The 16,126-nt window shown below is 57.8% G+C and overlaps 1 protein-coding gene across 1 annotated transcript in view; it reads left to right on the top strand.

The window, feature by feature from the left end:
- The window catches only part of CDH4 (cadherin 4), a gene marked incomplete at its 5' end in the record, with an annotated part of 111,444 nt that overhangs the window by 59,903 nt on the left and 35,415 nt on the right, over positions 1 to 16,126 (top strand). The window contains 4 exons of the mRNA XM_081097674.1: positions 1,363 to 1,518; positions 1,655 to 1,715; positions 2,038 to 2,090; positions 3,021 to 3,165. Of these exons, the coding sequence (XP_080953800.1) occupies positions 1,363 to 1,518; positions 1,655 to 1,715; positions 2,038 to 2,090; positions 3,021 to 3,165 (415 nt within the window). The remainder of the gene's footprint in view (positions 1 to 1,362; positions 1,519 to 1,654; positions 1,716 to 2,037; positions 2,091 to 3,020; positions 3,166 to 16,126) is intronic.

The following is a 16,126-nucleotide window of genomic DNA, read 5'->3' as shown; positions in this document are numbered from 1 at the left end:
CCAGTTATCTCCGTCTTTTATTGCTTTTTAAGAACTGCCTTGTTTAATATGTTTTACTGATTTTTAGAGAGAGGAGGGGAGGGGGGAGAAGGAGGGGGAGAGAAACATTGATGCGATGGAGAACATTGCTGGGCTGCCTCCTGCGCATCCCCTAGGGGGATGGAGGCCCCGGGGACAGGTGCTCTGCTGGGATGGAGTGGTGGCCTCTGGGGCTGCTCCCCCGAGCCTGCACTTCTTGGGGGGACATCACCAGGACATCGTGGTCTCTTCAGGTTTGCTATGTCTTCGAGTCGAGTTCAAACTTTTATATTTTCTCAAAAAAGAAGTCAGTGTTATTAAGGTTTCCAACTGAGTCACCAATGAAGTAAATAACAAAACGTTAAGAAAACTCACATTTTTATCTTAAATTTGCCGAAGGTGCGTCTGTTTTCTTGAGGATTTTCCCCTGAGGCAGCTCTGGAGTCGGTTTATCAGCTCTTCTGTGTTCCGTCCCCAGAGGCGGGCTCCTGCTCCTGCCTTCGCGGCCCCGCGTTCTCCGCCTTGTCCTGCTGTGCCGCTCCCCTCCCTGCGGCTGTTTCAAGGATCAAACATTCGAAGTGAAGGCTTTGCGAGGGCTCCACCTCGGCCCAGTTCCCTGGGCTTGGCCATGTGATAGCCTCACCGTTGTTACGGTTTTTAAATAGCCTCTGAATGCAGCTTCAATTCCCACCTGGCCCCGTGGTTAACTTCAGGATGGTTTTAAAATCCCTGACATTCTCTCAGTGGCAGCACGCAATTGTAATTGCATTATTCCAACACGAGGCCCGCCGATTCTGCGTAGTGGAATTCTTTCAGGTTTTCACTGCGGTCCATTTCATCCCGAAGTGTGATCCCGGCCCCTGGGCCCCGACGCAAAGCTGCGCCTTCCGAAGGCACGTTCCCCGTGGGTGCCCGTGTCTAAGGCGGCTCCGTGCCATCCCTGCGCTGAGGTCGTCGCTGCGGTTCCCCTCGGAGCGACCAGCTGTCCCGGGAGCAGGAGGCCGGGGTTATTCTCCCTCTGGGCACATCCAAACGTGCCCCTGGCCTTACCGCACAGATGACAACTCAGCCGCATAAACGTATGGGTCCCTCAAAGTCCCGTACACTCTGCGGTGTGCTGGCGGTGGTCTCCCTGAGGCCGATGGCTTGGAGTAGGATGTGCTGTCCTTCCCTGGCGCCTGAGGTGCTCAGCAAGTCCCCAGCACTGGCTGCCCCCGGTGCTGGGCGCGTGGACGGAGCGCGAGCTGAGGCCTGGGTGTGCGGGAAGGCAGGCGGGTGTGTGATGGGGGAGCGTGGTCCCCGCTCCGCCGCCGCTGACCGTCCTCTCCCTCCGTCCTCCTCCAGATCCGGTCCGACAAAGACAACGACATCCCCATCCGGTACAGCATCACGGGCGTGGGCGCCGACCAGCCGCCCATGGAGGTCTTCAGCATCGACTCCATGTCTGGCCGCATGTACGTCACTCGGCCCATGGACCGGGAGGAGCGGGCCTCCTACCACGTGAGTACCCACCTCAGGTCCGCGCTGCGCAGGCTCTCACCGCTGAGCCACTGAGCCCCCACGGGGCAGGCACCGCGCCCAGGTCTCCCCTCGGGGTCGGGGAGCCCGAGAACTTGCACTTGTACCTCCTTCCCAGGTGGTCAAGGAGGTCACGGCCCGCGTCCACGTGGCCGCCCAGGTGCTGGTGGGTCCGGCGGGTGGGGTCACGGGGCTGCACAGTCCGGCCCTGGGCTCTAGCCACCGAGCGCCCCGCAGCCTCCTCCTCCCCGCCCCCCCCCCACCACCACCACCACCACCTCCCTGCTGCCGCCTCTGAGCCGGGCTGGGGCAGCGAGAAAATGCAGGCGCAGGCCTTCCTTAAAGGGCCGCCTCCTTTCCTCTGGGGCCTCACTGATCCTGACAGGGTGGCTACGAGGCGGGCAGCTGGGCACGGTGGGAGCTGTGACCTCTCGCTCTCGTGCTCTGGCGGAGCCCGCCCTGCCACTCCACCCCTCTGGCCTCCTTCTCTGTCCCTCCCAGAGGCACGGCCCCCCGAGGGCGCCTCCTTTGGGGCCTGCAGGGAGGCTCAGCCAGTACGGGGCCCGTGCACAGCTGAGTGAGCGCGAAGAGGAAGGGGAGGGCGCCAAGGCTTGTCCCTCGTCCCAAGCAACAGCGACTCCAGGTCTCTGCCAGCCGGGCCCCAGCATCCCCTCCATCATGGCCGGTGCCCCGCCCCGAGGTCTCCGTCCCTGGTCAGCCGGCGCCTCAGGCTGACTGCACTTCTCTCCTTTCTGGCTGAGCCCATGGCTCCGGTTAACCTTAGCCCACTCCCGGCGGGGTCTCCCAGGCCTGACCTCCCAGTAGCAGGACTTAGGGTCCAGCTCAGGTTGGCCCAGGGCTTTTCTTCAGCCGTTGGAGGTGGACCTGCACTTGCTGTTGGTGCAGGGCTGAGCGGAGCAGGGGTCCCAGGTGGCCTCAGCACTGGGCCTCTGTCAGCCCCAGCTCCTGCCCATCACCCGATCCATCCTCCTGCGGACCCCCCTCCCACGACCTCCCTGCGCCCCCTCCCTGCCTCCCCCACCGTCCCGGCTTCCCCCACCTCCCCCCTCCCATGGCCTCCTCCCTCCCACAGCCTCCCAGCGTCCCTCCCCCGCCCCCTGCCTCCCTGCCTGCCCCCCTCCGGCAGCCTCCCCCCTCGCATGGTCTCCCCCCTCCCCCGCCTCCCTGCTCCCTCCAGTCCCCCGCCTCCCTGACACCCCTACCCCCACCTCCCCTGCCTCCCATGCCTCCCTGCCCCCTCGCGGCCCCCCCTCCACAGAAGAGGGAACCGAGGCTCAGAGAAGCTTCGGGATGTGTTCCACTCCCACCCCCCCCAGCCTGTCTCAGGGATCCAGAGCTGCTATAACATCCCTGCCCCAGCGTCTCAGGTCCCAGGGATCTTGTTGTCGCTGCTCCCCGAGGCGAACAGTCCGGAGTGTCCCCCAGAGGCGCTCAGGCCCTGACCCGCCTGTGCTGCTTTCCAGCTCCGAGCCCACGCCGTGGACATGAACGGCAACAAGGTGGAGAACCCCATCGACCTGTACATCTACGTCATCGACATGAACGACAACCGTCCCGAGTTCCTCAACCAGGTCTATAACGGCTCTGTGGACGAGGGCTCCAAGCCAGGTGAGCCCCAGGCAGCGGCCGGGAGGGGAGGGGCCGAGGGGCCCATCGGATGAGCTCATCTGGCAGATGTTTACTGAGCACCACTCAGGCGACGCTGCATGGGGGCGGGGCCTCGCCGTCCAGACGGGGACAGACAAAAACTGAGCCAAACCGAGTGCATGGAGCCATCGCAGTGATGAGGAGGCTCAGACGGGGACCCTGTAGGTCAGGGAGGGCCCCTCCTCGGAGCTGACATGTGGGCCGAGAGCTGGCGGGTGAGAAGGAGCAGGAGGCAGAGAAGGGCTGGGACCGTGCGGAGCTGGAGGGAGGCTGGGGAAGGAGAAGGCACGTGCTAAGGTCCTGGGGCGGCGGCGTGAGGTCAGAGAGCAGCCCTGCCACTCGCAGTCTCGGGGACCACGCTGTGGGTTTCACTCCAAACACCACAGGAAGCCGTGGAGGCCAGACCTCCCCGCCCAGAGAGGTGAGCCGAGCCTGAGCCTCCATCCCCTCGGCGCGGACCCCAGAGCCCCTCACCCTGCAGATCCAACCCAGCATCAGTGATGACCATCACTGGCACGTCCCCGCTCTGGCTAAGCCGGTGGCCTGTGTGGTCTCTGGATCCTAACTACCAAGAAGGGGGCCCCGCCCCCCTTAGCACAGACGAGACTCAAGGTTCGAGGGAAAATGAGCAGCCCAGACGCACGGTACGGCTGCGGGTCACAGCCCCAAGCCCAGGACCAGCGAAGCGTCGGGGGCAGGTCACACGGCGGGGTGGGGGGGGGGGGGGGCGGGCCTGGTTGGGCAGACAAGAGGCCCAGGTGGTGTCTGCGGGCGCCCAGGTTGAGAAGCACGGCCCACACTGCCGCCTCCGATGGGGAGGGGCCGGACAGGGGTCTGAGCCAAGTGCCACCCGTGAGGCCCGTGGGGCTGCCAGGAGCAGCCACTAAAATACAGGCTGCCGGTTGCATGTGAAGTTCAGACAAACGGAGTCATTGTCACCTGTAAGCTGGCCCCGTGCAGCACTTGGAACAGAATTGCATAACACCGTGTCCCGCGTTCATCTGATCTCTGCTGTCCACGAGCACTGGTCCCGGGAGGGCTCTGGTCAGGCCGCCTCCCGCTGCCCCCTGGGCCAGGCCGCCTCCCGCTGCCCCCTGGGCCAGGCCGCCTCCCGCTGCCCCCTGGGCCAGGCCGCCTCCCGCTGCCCCCTGGGCCAGGCCGCCTCCCGCTGCCCCCTGGGCCAGGCCGCCTCCCCGCTGCCCCCTGGGCCAGGCCGCCTCCCCGCTGCCCCCTGGGCCAGGCCGCCCCCTGGGGGGGAGGACAAACATTTATCATCACTGCGCTGCTGCTGCCGGAGGCGGTTGTCACAGCTCCTCGGGGCTGCTGTTTCACAGGTGAATTGTGTTTTCGATTGATTGTCTCAGAATCCTGAGGCGAGGGCCAGCCTGGGGTCAGCGAAGGGAACAGGATGTGGTATTATTTCTGCCACAACCTTGGGTGGCTGGTCCCTGCAGTCCCTGAGGGGCAGGGGCAGGCGGTGGGTGGGCAAACGAGCTGTGAACCAAAGAAAGCGGAGGAGGGCTGCCAGCAGCCCCTCTTCCAGAAGCGGGGGGGGGGGGGGGGGGCCGGCTCGAGGTGCTCGCTTGCTAACAGGTGTCCTGGGGCCCAGGGCATCCCTAAAGGTGCCTGGATTTTCTATCGCAAATCAAACCTCCCTAGTCTTATTGTAAAACAAACTGATGGTGGAAGTCTTCCCCGTCGTGCTTCTGGCTTTCCTCGCTAGGATAGCAGAGGCAGACATTGCTGTGTCTGCTCCCGGAGCCCTGAGCAGCCTGAGCCTGGGATGGAGTGATCCGGCCCCCGCCCGCTGATCCTGAGACGGCCCCTTTTCCCACTCCCTCCTGTGCCTTCGGGGCTGTGTTGGACTAAATGTGACTGACATTCAGAGCCCAGGGGGACCCCGAGTCCGTCTCCGGTCCCAGAACAGCCCTCACTGCTGGCCCAGCTCCACGTCCTCACTCACGCTGGTCACGGCAAGGGCCGACGCCCCAACAGAGCCCAGCGTGGCCTCTGGAGCCCCGAGACTCCCAGGGCCTGGATCAGGCCCCCGTTTCTTCCCTGTCAACGTAAGTTCCAACCCCAGGCTCACCCGGGCCTGTGCACAGCACAGAGGAGCCCGCCAGGAAGGGGTGGTCCTGGAGGCCAGGCTGGCGAGGGCTCCAGGTGGCTCCCACGGGAAACCAGGGGAGGGTGTGAAGGACTGACTCGGCTCCGAAGAGCCTTTCCAGAGCTTGGGGTGCTCGTCTGGGGACATCAGCAAGCCCACATGGGGCTGCCCACCCCGTGTTCTTTCCCACCCTAAGCCCCTCCATTTTACAAACTCCTCTTTGGTGTAGCTGGATCAGACAGGCTCAAAGGGTGCGGAAGGCCTGGGATGGGCCTGTCCCGTTCAGGACCGATGTGCTTAGTGGTCTGGGGTCAAGAGCGCCCTCCTTCCGACCACAGCCTTAGGTCTCTTTGTAAGCGGATAGCCAAGGCCCCCTGAGTGACCCCTGAAAAGGGGACACATTGGCTGAGTAACGGGGAAGCCTGAGGTGGGAGCTGCAGGCGTGGAGGCCGGGGTGGAGGGCGTTGTCTGGAGTCCTGGCCGCTGTTTGACTGTCTCCTCTGCGTGGGTTTGTTCTTGGGGAGGCTTCCTCTTCTGTGGCCTCAAATCTTTGGATGTTAAACCAGTAAAGTCAGCTCTGGGCCCGGCCTGGGCACCATTGTATCCCAAACAACTGTTTGCAGAATTAACAATACAACACATATTGTGACTCCCAGTGATACATTACGGGATCTGCGCCAATAGGGACGCCTTCCTGCCATGGATGGGCCTGTCCCCTCCCTTCTCATAGACGCCATCGCCTTTGTCTCTTCGTTGGAGCTATTCGGGCTTTGGCCCGAATTAATGGCTTCAGAATAGCTGTTCTTCTTGACGTCAGTGAGTGCTGTTGCCTCCCCCTCGGAAAGGCCTTTTGCCGTAGCTTGGCACTGAGCACAGGCTAGCGATGGGACCTGATGCACACCTGGCCATGCTCACCTCACCGTCAGGCCCGCGAGGCAGCGGAGTCTGGGGGGTTACCCGGAGCCTCCACTCCTATGTGGAGGGAGGGGGGCCTCTGCCAGGCCTGCAGCAGCCGGCACCTGGCCCGCGCTCGTCCTGCGACTCCCTGAGTCACACGCTCCCTGCCACACTGCCCAGCAGCCAGCTTTCCAGAAAATGAGCTCCCAGCGCTCAGGGCAGACCTCAAGCAGTGTCCTCCCACCAGACCCGCCTCAGCCAGACCCGCCTCCCCGCCAGCCACATAGCGCACGCTCCAGCCCTTCTCCTGGGGAGGTCCCGGTGGCTCCCCGCCCAGCCCAGCCCAGCCCAGTTTCTCGAGCTTCCTGAGAAAAGATGCCTTCGTATTACCTTTTCTAAAAGGGCTCTAAGTGGAATTCCTGCTTCTCTCACCCCTTATAACTGTGTGAGGTTGTGTGCTTTAAATTTTTTAATTAATGTCACTTTGAAATATTAAATAGCAGAGAAACCTACAAGCAGCAAATGAAGTCCAAGCAACCTTCATCCATATAACTCCGGTTCTGCGCTTAAATAGATTATTCTATTAGTGAGCCCATTTATTTATTAATTTATTTCCGGGCTGGCGGAGGACCCCCGAGATGAGCACACGGCCCCATGCACAGATGGCGCGCACACTCGGAAGTCGTCTGAATATTAAGAATTTAAATCTTTAGCCTCAGTGATTTGAGCAGAAAGCCAATTATGGGGCTGAATTAGTTTTCAAATTAAACTGCAATTTGAGGCTTGTGAAATTAATCCTTTAAGGCGCCTGGCAGTACCTACAGGAGCCCCTCGGAGGCCCAGCCCGCCTCCTCCGTCCGCGGCGTGACTGATAAAGCAAAGTCCGGAGCCAGCGCCCCGGCGGGCAGAGCACTCCGTGTCCACGTCCTGTCTCACCTGCTGAGAAAGACTCCCCGTCTCCTTCCCCTGCGCAGAGGCTGAGGGCTCCGGGGCGGCACCTCCCGCTTCCCAGCCCAGACGACCCCCCGGCGGCCTGGCTGCGGTGATCGCACTTGCTGCCGCGCGCCCCTTCCTCAGCAGAGCGCGGGCAGGGCCCTGCACAAATCACTCAGGTGGCCTGGCACCGCCCACCGAGGCCTGTGGCATCCGGGAGCTGGGGGCTCGTGGCTGTGTGTGGACTCAGACCCACCAGCTGCAGAAGGCGAGGGGCCGGGAGGGGACCTTGGTGCCAGGGTCACGACTGCCCAGACACAGCCACCCTGCTCAGACCCCGGTGCCCAGCTCCCAGGGGGCTCTTCCGCTCTCCCCGTGGCCCCATGAGGGACACCTGGCTTCCAGAGGAGGAGCCCCTGGCTCTGAGCGGCTCGGGGGCAGGTGAGCCAGGTCCTGGGAGAGAGAGCCGGGATCTGACCGGATGGAGCACCCAGCCCCGCTCCAGTCTCTGAGGCCACAGAAAGGCCTGCCTGCCGCCGGGCTTTGCTGGCGGCATGAGCCCGCCTCAGCCTCAGCCACTCCCTGTGGTGATGGAATGGAAACCCCAAAATCACGTCCACCCGGAACCTCAGATGGGACCTTTTTCAGAAAAAGGGTCTTTGCAGATGAAACTAGTTAAGACGGGGCTGGTAGGGTGGGCCTGAGCCCCCGTGGCTGTGTCCATATGAGAAGAGGCGATCAGGACGCTGATAGCGAGGAGATGGCCATGCGAGGACAGGTGCAACCGCAAGGCAAGAACCACAAAGACGGCCACCAGCAGAGGAGGCCACACCCAGCCCTGTCCTGCGGGGATGTGAAGCGGGCCCATCGTAGGAGTTCAGTAAACAGGTGTTGAGGACTCACCCGTTGCCGCCCCCAGGGGCGCCGGGGCACGACAGTCTGTGACCTGCTCCTTGGGGCGGAGTCCTAGATGTGGGTTTGCAGGTGGGCACATTGGAAGAGCATGTGGACTCAGACGGCCAAACTGCTCCAGGCCCTGAGGCTGTGGGGTAGGTCCCCGCCAATAGGTCCCATCGTTATTTTAAAATTGTATTTGCTCATCTGGTACGTGCAACATGCCTTCCCTTCATCTCTTTGATCACAAACAAAGTTGATTGTAAAAAGCAGAAGCAGAGGGGGGAAGGCGTGAAGTGGGCTCTGTGGCTGGGATGCGGGCCGGAGGCGTGTCCAGGGGCAGCACCCTAGAAAGGCTCCAGTGAGCGCACACTGGTTACTGTGAGTGTGCTTTACTTTGCAACCAGAAAAGAATGATCAAAAGTATGCCATTTGGTTTTTAGAAATCAGATTTCTGAGCTTAGCCAAGAAGGTGGATGCCCAGATCTAAGACAGTGTTGTGATGAGCCTGGAACCGAGGGCAGGCCTTGTTACCAGCCAGTCGTCTGGGTCTCCAGGTGCAAATGACCTCTTTTTGACTGTCTACATAAGCCTTTTATTTCACTTTCATTTCAAGAAAGCTTACAATAAAGGATTCTGGGTTGTCCATTATTTTCTTTCACCCCATTGTTTTCTGGCACCCATCATTTCTACGGAGGCCTGGTTTTAAGGCCTATAGTTCCATTAAAAGTTTTATGCCATTTTAACAATTCTCCAGCTGCTTTTAAATTTATCTTTTTTAATTCAATTTATTGGGATGGCATTGGTTAATAGGTCACACAGGTTTTAGGTGTAGATTTCTACATTACAAGATCTGCATATTGCACTGTGTGCCCATCACCCAAAGTCACCTTTTTATCTTTGGTTTTAGCAGTTTGACTGATGGGACTTGCTGTGGTTTTCTTCATCTTTATCCCACTTAGAATGTTTAGTGCTTCTCCAATCTGTGGCTTGACGTCTCCTTTGGTTTGGGAATTTTTCAGCTGTCATCTCCACAAATATTGTGTCTGCCCATTCTTTCTCTTTGGTCCTTCTAGGACTCCAATTATACATACGGTGGACCTGCTCACCTCTCAAGTTTCTTATGCTGAGTTTCTTATGCTTTTGTCCGGATGTTCTCTTTGGTACATCTTCCAATTCTCTCTTTAGTTATATTTAATCTGCTTTTACATCTATTCACAGTCTGATTTCAATACTTTTTCAAATACAAATTTTCTGTTTTTTTTTTTATAGTTTCTAGTTCTGAAAAAGAAATTCCATCTCATCCTTTTAATTCCTTGAACATATTAAGCTGAGATGTGTTTGTTTTCAAGCCTGCTCCATCAGCTGCCTCTCCCGGGCTGGCCATTGCCTGCTTTCCTCTCTGTTATCAGTGGGTTTGGGTGCTTGTACACCTAGTGAGTTAGGTGCTGCCTCTTGTGTAGGAAGAATTGCAGAGATCATTTTAGCTCTGTAGGATGTCAGCTCTCTCCATGGAAATTTACACTAATAATCTCTTAACCTAAGTTACCTCTGTTAGAGCCTATTTACTCCCAGGTCACACTTACTCCTGGGTGCTGCCCTTCAGGGTCCAGCCCTAGGACCAGAGAGTTCTCTGGAGACTTTCCTCCTGGGCAACCTTAAGCGCAGGTCGTTTACTCCTGTTCTTATACATCTGCTGAACGTTCGATGTAGCTCTTCAGCTGTCAGCAGCCAACTCCAGAATCAGCAAGTCTTCTAAGAAAAGATGGCCCCAGGTACTTATATTTTATCTGCATTACTTGATGGCTCTTTAATGCCTTTAAGCAGGTGTTTTTATTTTACACTAGTGGCCTGGTGCACGAATTCGTGCACCAGAGGGGTCCCTCGGCCTGGCCTGCAGGATCAGGCTGAAACAGGCTCTCCAACATCCCCTGAGGGGTCCCAGATTGTGAGAGGACATAGGCCAGGCCAAGGGACCCCACCAGTGCACAATCGGGCCCGGGGAGGGATGCAGGAGGGCTCCAGGGCATGTCCGGCCCCGTGTCACTCATTCCCCATCTACCAGACCCCAGCAGCAAGCTAACCTACTAGTCGGAGCATCTGCCCACTGGTGGTCAGTGCATTTCATAGCGACCGGTCGACTGTCTTCCCCCTGGTGTTCAGTGCACGTTATAGTGAGCGGTTGAGCAGCCTTAGGATATCATTAGCATACTAGAGGCCAGGTGCACGAATTTGTGCATGAGTGGGGTTCCTCAGCCCGGCCTGTGGGGTTGGGCTGAAACCGGCTCTCCAACATCCCCTGAGGAGTCCTGGATTGCAAGAGGGCACAGGCGAGGCTAAGGGACCCCACGGATGCACGATCGGGGCCAGGGAGGAATACGGGAGGTTGGCCAGCCAGGGAGGGACCGCAGGAGGGTTCCAGGGCATGTTTGGCCTGTCTTGCTCAGTCCTGATCTGCCGGAACCCAGCAGCAAGCTAACCTACCGGTTGGAGCATCTGCCCCCTGGTGGTCAGTGCACATCACAGTGATTGGTTGACCAGTCAACTGTCTGCCTCCTAGTGGTCAGTGCATGTCATAGCGAGCAGTTGAGCAGCCTTAGCATATCATTAGCATATTACTCTTTGATTGGTTGAATGGACGACTGGACACTTAGCATATTAGGCTTTTATTATATAAGACTAGAGGCTCGGTGCACAAAAATTTGTGCACTTGGCGGGGAGGAGGGTCCCTCAGCCCGGCCTGTGCCCTCTCGCAGTCTGGGACTCCTCGGGAGATAATGACCTGCTGGCTTAGGCCTGCTCCCGGGTGGCAGAGGGCAGGCCCAATCCCTAGGTGCAGCCCCTGGTCGGGCTCAGAGCAGGGCCGATTGGGGAGTTGGGGCGCCACCCCCTGTCATGCACAGAGCAGGGCAGATCAGGAGGTTGCGATGCCACCCTCAGTCGCGCTCAGGGTAGGGCTGATTGGGGGGTTGGGGCACCGCCCCCTGTCACACTCAAGGCAGGATCGATGGGGAGGTTGCAGCACCACCCCCTGTCATGCACAGAGCAGAGCCAAACAGGGGGTTGGGGCAGTGCCCCCTGTCATGCACAGAGCAGGGACCATCAGGGGGTTGGGGAGCTCCCCCCTGTCAGGCATAGAGCAGGGCAGATCAGGGGGTTGGGGCACCGCCACTGTCACACTCAGGGCAGGGCGGATAGGGAGGTTGTGGCCCCACCCCCTGTCACACACAGAGCTGCAGGGCGATTGGGGAGTTGGGGCACCGCCCCCTGTCACACACAGAGCAGGGCGGATCAGGGGGTTTGGGCGCTGCCCCCTGTCACACTCAGGGCAGGGCCAATGGGGAGGTTATGGCTCTACCCCATCACACACAGAGCAGGGCCCATGGAGGGGGAGTTGGGGCGCCACCCTCTATTACCCACAGGGCAGGGCCGATCAGGGGGTTGGGGCACCGCCACTCTCACACTCAGGGCAGGGCCGATGGGGAGGTTATGGCTCCACCCTGTCACAGCCAGAGCAGGGCCAATCAGGGGGTTGGGGCGCCACACCCTGTCACACACAGAGCAGGGCCGATCAGGGGGTTGGGGCGCCTTCCCCTGTCACGAACAGAGCAGGGCGGATAGGGAGGTTGTGGCCCCGCCCCCAACACACACAGAGCTGCAGGGCGATCAGGGGGTTTGGGCACTGCCCCCTGTCATGCTGATCCTGGTGCCGGGAGGCCTCGTGGCTCCGCTGATCCCGGTGCTAGGAGGCATATTACCCTTTTACTATATAGGATAGTGGCCTGGTGCACAGGTGGGGGCCGGCTGGTTTGCCCTGAAGGGTGTCCTGAATCAGGGTGGGGGTCCCCACTGGGGTGCCTGGCCAGCCTGGATGAGGGGATGATGGCTGTTTGCAGCTGGTCACATACCCTTCAGGGTGGGGGTCCCCACTGGGGTGCCTGGCCAGTCTGGGTGAGGGGCTGAGAGCTGTTTTCAGGCTGGCAGGTGACTGAAGCTCCCAACTGCTCCTTTTTTTCTTTTTTTCTTTTTTATTCTGGGCCAGCTTTAGCTCTCAGGCTTGGCTCCAGCTCTTAGGCCTCAGCTGCTGAAAGCAGGTTTCTGGCCTTTGTTTACCTTCTGTATTTGAAACAATGTTGCAATCCTGCTGGCTGAAGCCGGACGGACTAAAGCAGGTTTCTGGGGTTTTGTTTAGCTTCTATATTTGTTACAATGTTGCTTAGAGTGCAGCTGGCAAGGCAGGCGGGGAAGCTTGGCTTCCTCCGTCACTGAAGCAAGCAAGCCTCCCTGTTCGCGTCAGCTGCCTGGCTGCCGGTCGCCATCTTGGTTGGCAGTTAATTTTCATATCTCACTGATTAGCCAATAGGAAGGGTAGCGGTCGTACACTAATTACCATGTTTCTCTTTTATTAGATAGGATTACACTTCGGTTGGTTGACCAGATGACCGAACACTTAGCATATTAGGCATTTATTATATAGGATTTTACCTAGCTTTTCTGGTTTTCCTTGGGGAGAAGATTGGTTTAAAAGCATAGCTCACCGTTTGCTAAAAAAAGAACTTCCTGGATTTTTTAAAAAATGCTTAATTTCCCTCTGGGGAAATTCTGCTGATAATTAAATTCATTAAAGTTGGGTTTACACACAATTCTTTGAGAATATATTCATTGCATGAATAAGTGGGAGAGGTACTTGGAGAACTTTTTTCAAGGATTCTCAGAACACAGACATTCATTTTTTCCCCTAGAAGACACTTCATAAAGATGTGTTAAAGAATGAATGAATGAATGAATGAATGAATGAATATCCTAGTGGGTGCAACATTTTGGTCTAATTACAACCAATCCTATACAAAATCCAATGAATGAATTAGCCTTCTTACTGTCTACCCTCCAAACACCAATACGTCTGACTTCTAACAGTCTTTTTTCTGTACATGTCTGAAAAGCACAAACTTGATCACTCATTCCCCTGATGAAAATACAATACTGGCTTCCCTGTGATCTTAGAATAAAGTCCAGAATCCTCACCATGGGCCCCACCATCTTCGACCCCATCACATGCCATGTCCTCCTCTGTTCCACAAACATGCAGAGCTCTTCTCTGCCCCGCTACCCTGCCCGCTGCCCAGGGTCCTCCTTCCCTCCCACCCCACCCCCACATCTCTCAGAGAGGCCTTCCAGGTTCCTCTCTAGTTCCCCTTCTCACCTAGCTCCGTCTGCGCATGCGGACTGTCTTTGTCCTGCAAAGCCCTGGTCCTAGTTGACAGTGATGCATCTCTCTCCTCTCTCCCTCCCCAGCACATAAGCAGCAGGACATGGTGTGTCGGTCATTCTCACTGCGATGACCTGAGCACAGAGCCTGCTGTCCACCCCCAGCAAGTCCTTAGTCGGTAACGGGGGCGAGTAACCCCAAACAATGGAAATTTATTCTGCCATGAAAAGGAAGAAACCTTGAAAACACTCAGCTTGGTGAAAAAGCCAGACACAAGGCCACAGAGTGCAGGGTTTTGCTTATAGGAAGTGTCCAGAAGAGGCAAATCCCTGGAGACAGAAAGTAGGTCAGTGGTTGCCAGGGGCCAGGGAACAGGAGAGGCTGACTGCTAAGAGATGCAGATTTCTCTAGGATGATGGCAATGCCCCAGAATTAGATTCTAGACCAGGGGTGGGCAAACTTTTTGACTTGAGGGCCACAATGGGTTCTTAAACTGGACCGGAGGGCCGGAACAAAAGCATGGATGGAGTGTTTGTGTGAACTAATATAAATTCAAAGTAAACATCATTACATAAAAGGGTACGGTCTTTTTTTTTTAGCTTTATTCATTTCAAACGGGCCAGATCCGGCCCGCGGGCCGTAGTTTGCCCACGGCTGTTCTAGACAGTGGCACAACTGTGAATAAACAAACCCCCTGACTTGTGTATTTTTAAAGTGTGAGTTTTATTGTATGTGACTTATCCTATCTAATAAAAGAGAAACATGGTAATTAGCCATACGTCCGCTACCCTTCCCATTGGCTAATCAGGGCGATATGCAAATTAACTGCCAGCCAAGATGGCAGCCAGAAGCCAGGCAGCTTGAAGCGAACATGAGGCTTGCTTGCTTCAGTGACAGAGAACTCCAACGTTCCCCACCTGCCGCTGCCGGCCTCTGAGCTTGCAGTTTGAAACATTGTTACAAATATAGAAGCTAAACAAAACCCCAGAAACCTGCTTTCAGCCAGCCGGAATCTCAGAGCTGGAGTTGAAACAGTGTTTCGATTATAGAACCCAAACAAACCAGATACCTGCTTTCAGCAGTGGAGGCCTAAGAGTTGGAGCCAAGCCTCAGAGCTAAAGCTGGCCCAGAATTAAAAAAAAAAAGGAAAAAAGGAGCAGTTGGGAGCTTCAGTCACCCACCAGCCTGAAAACAGCCCTCAGCCCCTCACCCAGACTGGCCAGGCACCCCAGTGGGGACCCCCACCCTGATCCAGGACACCCTTCAGGGCAAACCAGCCGGCCCCCACCTGTGCACCAGGCCACTATCCTATATAGTAAAAGGGTAATATGCCTCCCAGCACTGGGATCAGCGGAGCCACGAGGCCTCCCGGCACCAGGATCAGCATGACAGGGGGCAGCGCCGAAACCTCCTATCGCCCTGCGGCTGTGTGTGTGACAGGGGGTGGTGCCCCAACTCCTCCATCGGCTCTACTCTGTGAGTGACAGGGGGGAGCTCCTCAACCCCCTGGTGGGCCCTGCTCTATGCGTGACAGGGAGGAGCTCCCCAACCCCCTGATCGACCCTGCTCTGTGCGTGACAGGGTACGGAGCCCCAACCCCCCCGGTGGGCCCTGCTCCTTGAGTGACAGGGGGCAGCGCCCCAACCCCCTGATTGGCCCTGCTCTGTGCATGACAGGGGGTGGTGCCACAACCTCCCCATTGACTCTGCCTTGAGTGTGACAGGGGGCGGTCCTCCAACCCCCCAATCGGCCCTACCCTGAGCATGACTGAGGGTGGCATCGCAACCTCCCGATCTGCCCTGCTCTGTGCATGACATGGGGCGGTGCCCCAACTCCCCAATCGGCCCTGCTCTGAGCCCGACCAGGGGCTGCACCTAGGGATTGGGCCTGCCCTCTGCCACCCGGGAGCAGGCCTAAGCCAGCAGGTCGTTATCTCCCAAGGGGTCCCAGACTGCGAGAGGGCACAGGCCGGGCTGAGGGACCCCCCTTTCCCCCCCCCCCCCCGAGTGCACAAATTTTTGTGCACCGGGCCTCTAGTCTATAATATTAAAAGCGTGATATGCTAATTAGACCAGACCGCCAAACGACCTTCCGGACGACCTTCCAGATGAAGCCAGGGCTGCCGCCGTGGCTGCGAGGGCCGAGGGCAGCCACCACGGCTGCGAGGGCTGAGCCCCTTGCACAAATTTCGTGCATCAGTCCTCTAGTATTTCAATAAAAATATATTTCTGTGTGTCCAGCCAGTGTGGCTCAGTGGTTGAATGTTAACCTATGAACCAAGAGATCACTGTTCGATTCCCGGTCAGGGCACATGCCCCAGTTGTGGGCTTGATCCCAGTAGGGGGCGTGCAGGAGGCAGCCGATCAATGATATATACATTCATGTGTGGGGACAAATGGGTGAGAAGGGCTATGGCCCTCATGCCCTTAGGCCTTTTAGTTTCCCAGAAACCTCTGCAAACACCTTCTCCTGGGTCACTGGCTGTGTCCCCCTGGGGGAGGGATTACTGACCCACGGGGCCTCCGGAGGCCAGAAGATGGACAGACAGAGGATGTGCCAATGTCCCCTGAAGACCTCATCACTAGCTCATGGATGGGGAAACTGAGGCACTTGCTGAGGGAGGGAGTGGGCTGTTCACCCAGCCCCCAGCTCTGAAATGAAGCCAATCACTCCCTCCACACGTGCCCCCAATTTACCGCATCCGACTCAGTCCCCGTGCACAGCCTCCCCGCTCAGGGCTGCCCAAGTCTGTTTCCCGTGTGTCTCCTCAAGCGCTCATCACACACCTCCCATATACCCGGCTCGGCCAGGCTGTTTGTCACTGCAGTTGCCAGCACAACCCACTCCGCATGAGCCCTGTCGAGGCTCAGCAAACACCAGTG

Source organism: Myotis nattereri, assembly GCF_964212035.1.
Source record: "Myotis nattereri genome assembly, chromosome: 8".
Taxonomy (NCBI): domain Eukaryota; kingdom Metazoa; phylum Chordata; class Mammalia; order Chiroptera; family Vespertilionidae; genus Myotis; species Myotis nattereri.
This window is presented reverse-complemented; position numbering and strand designations above follow the sequence as displayed.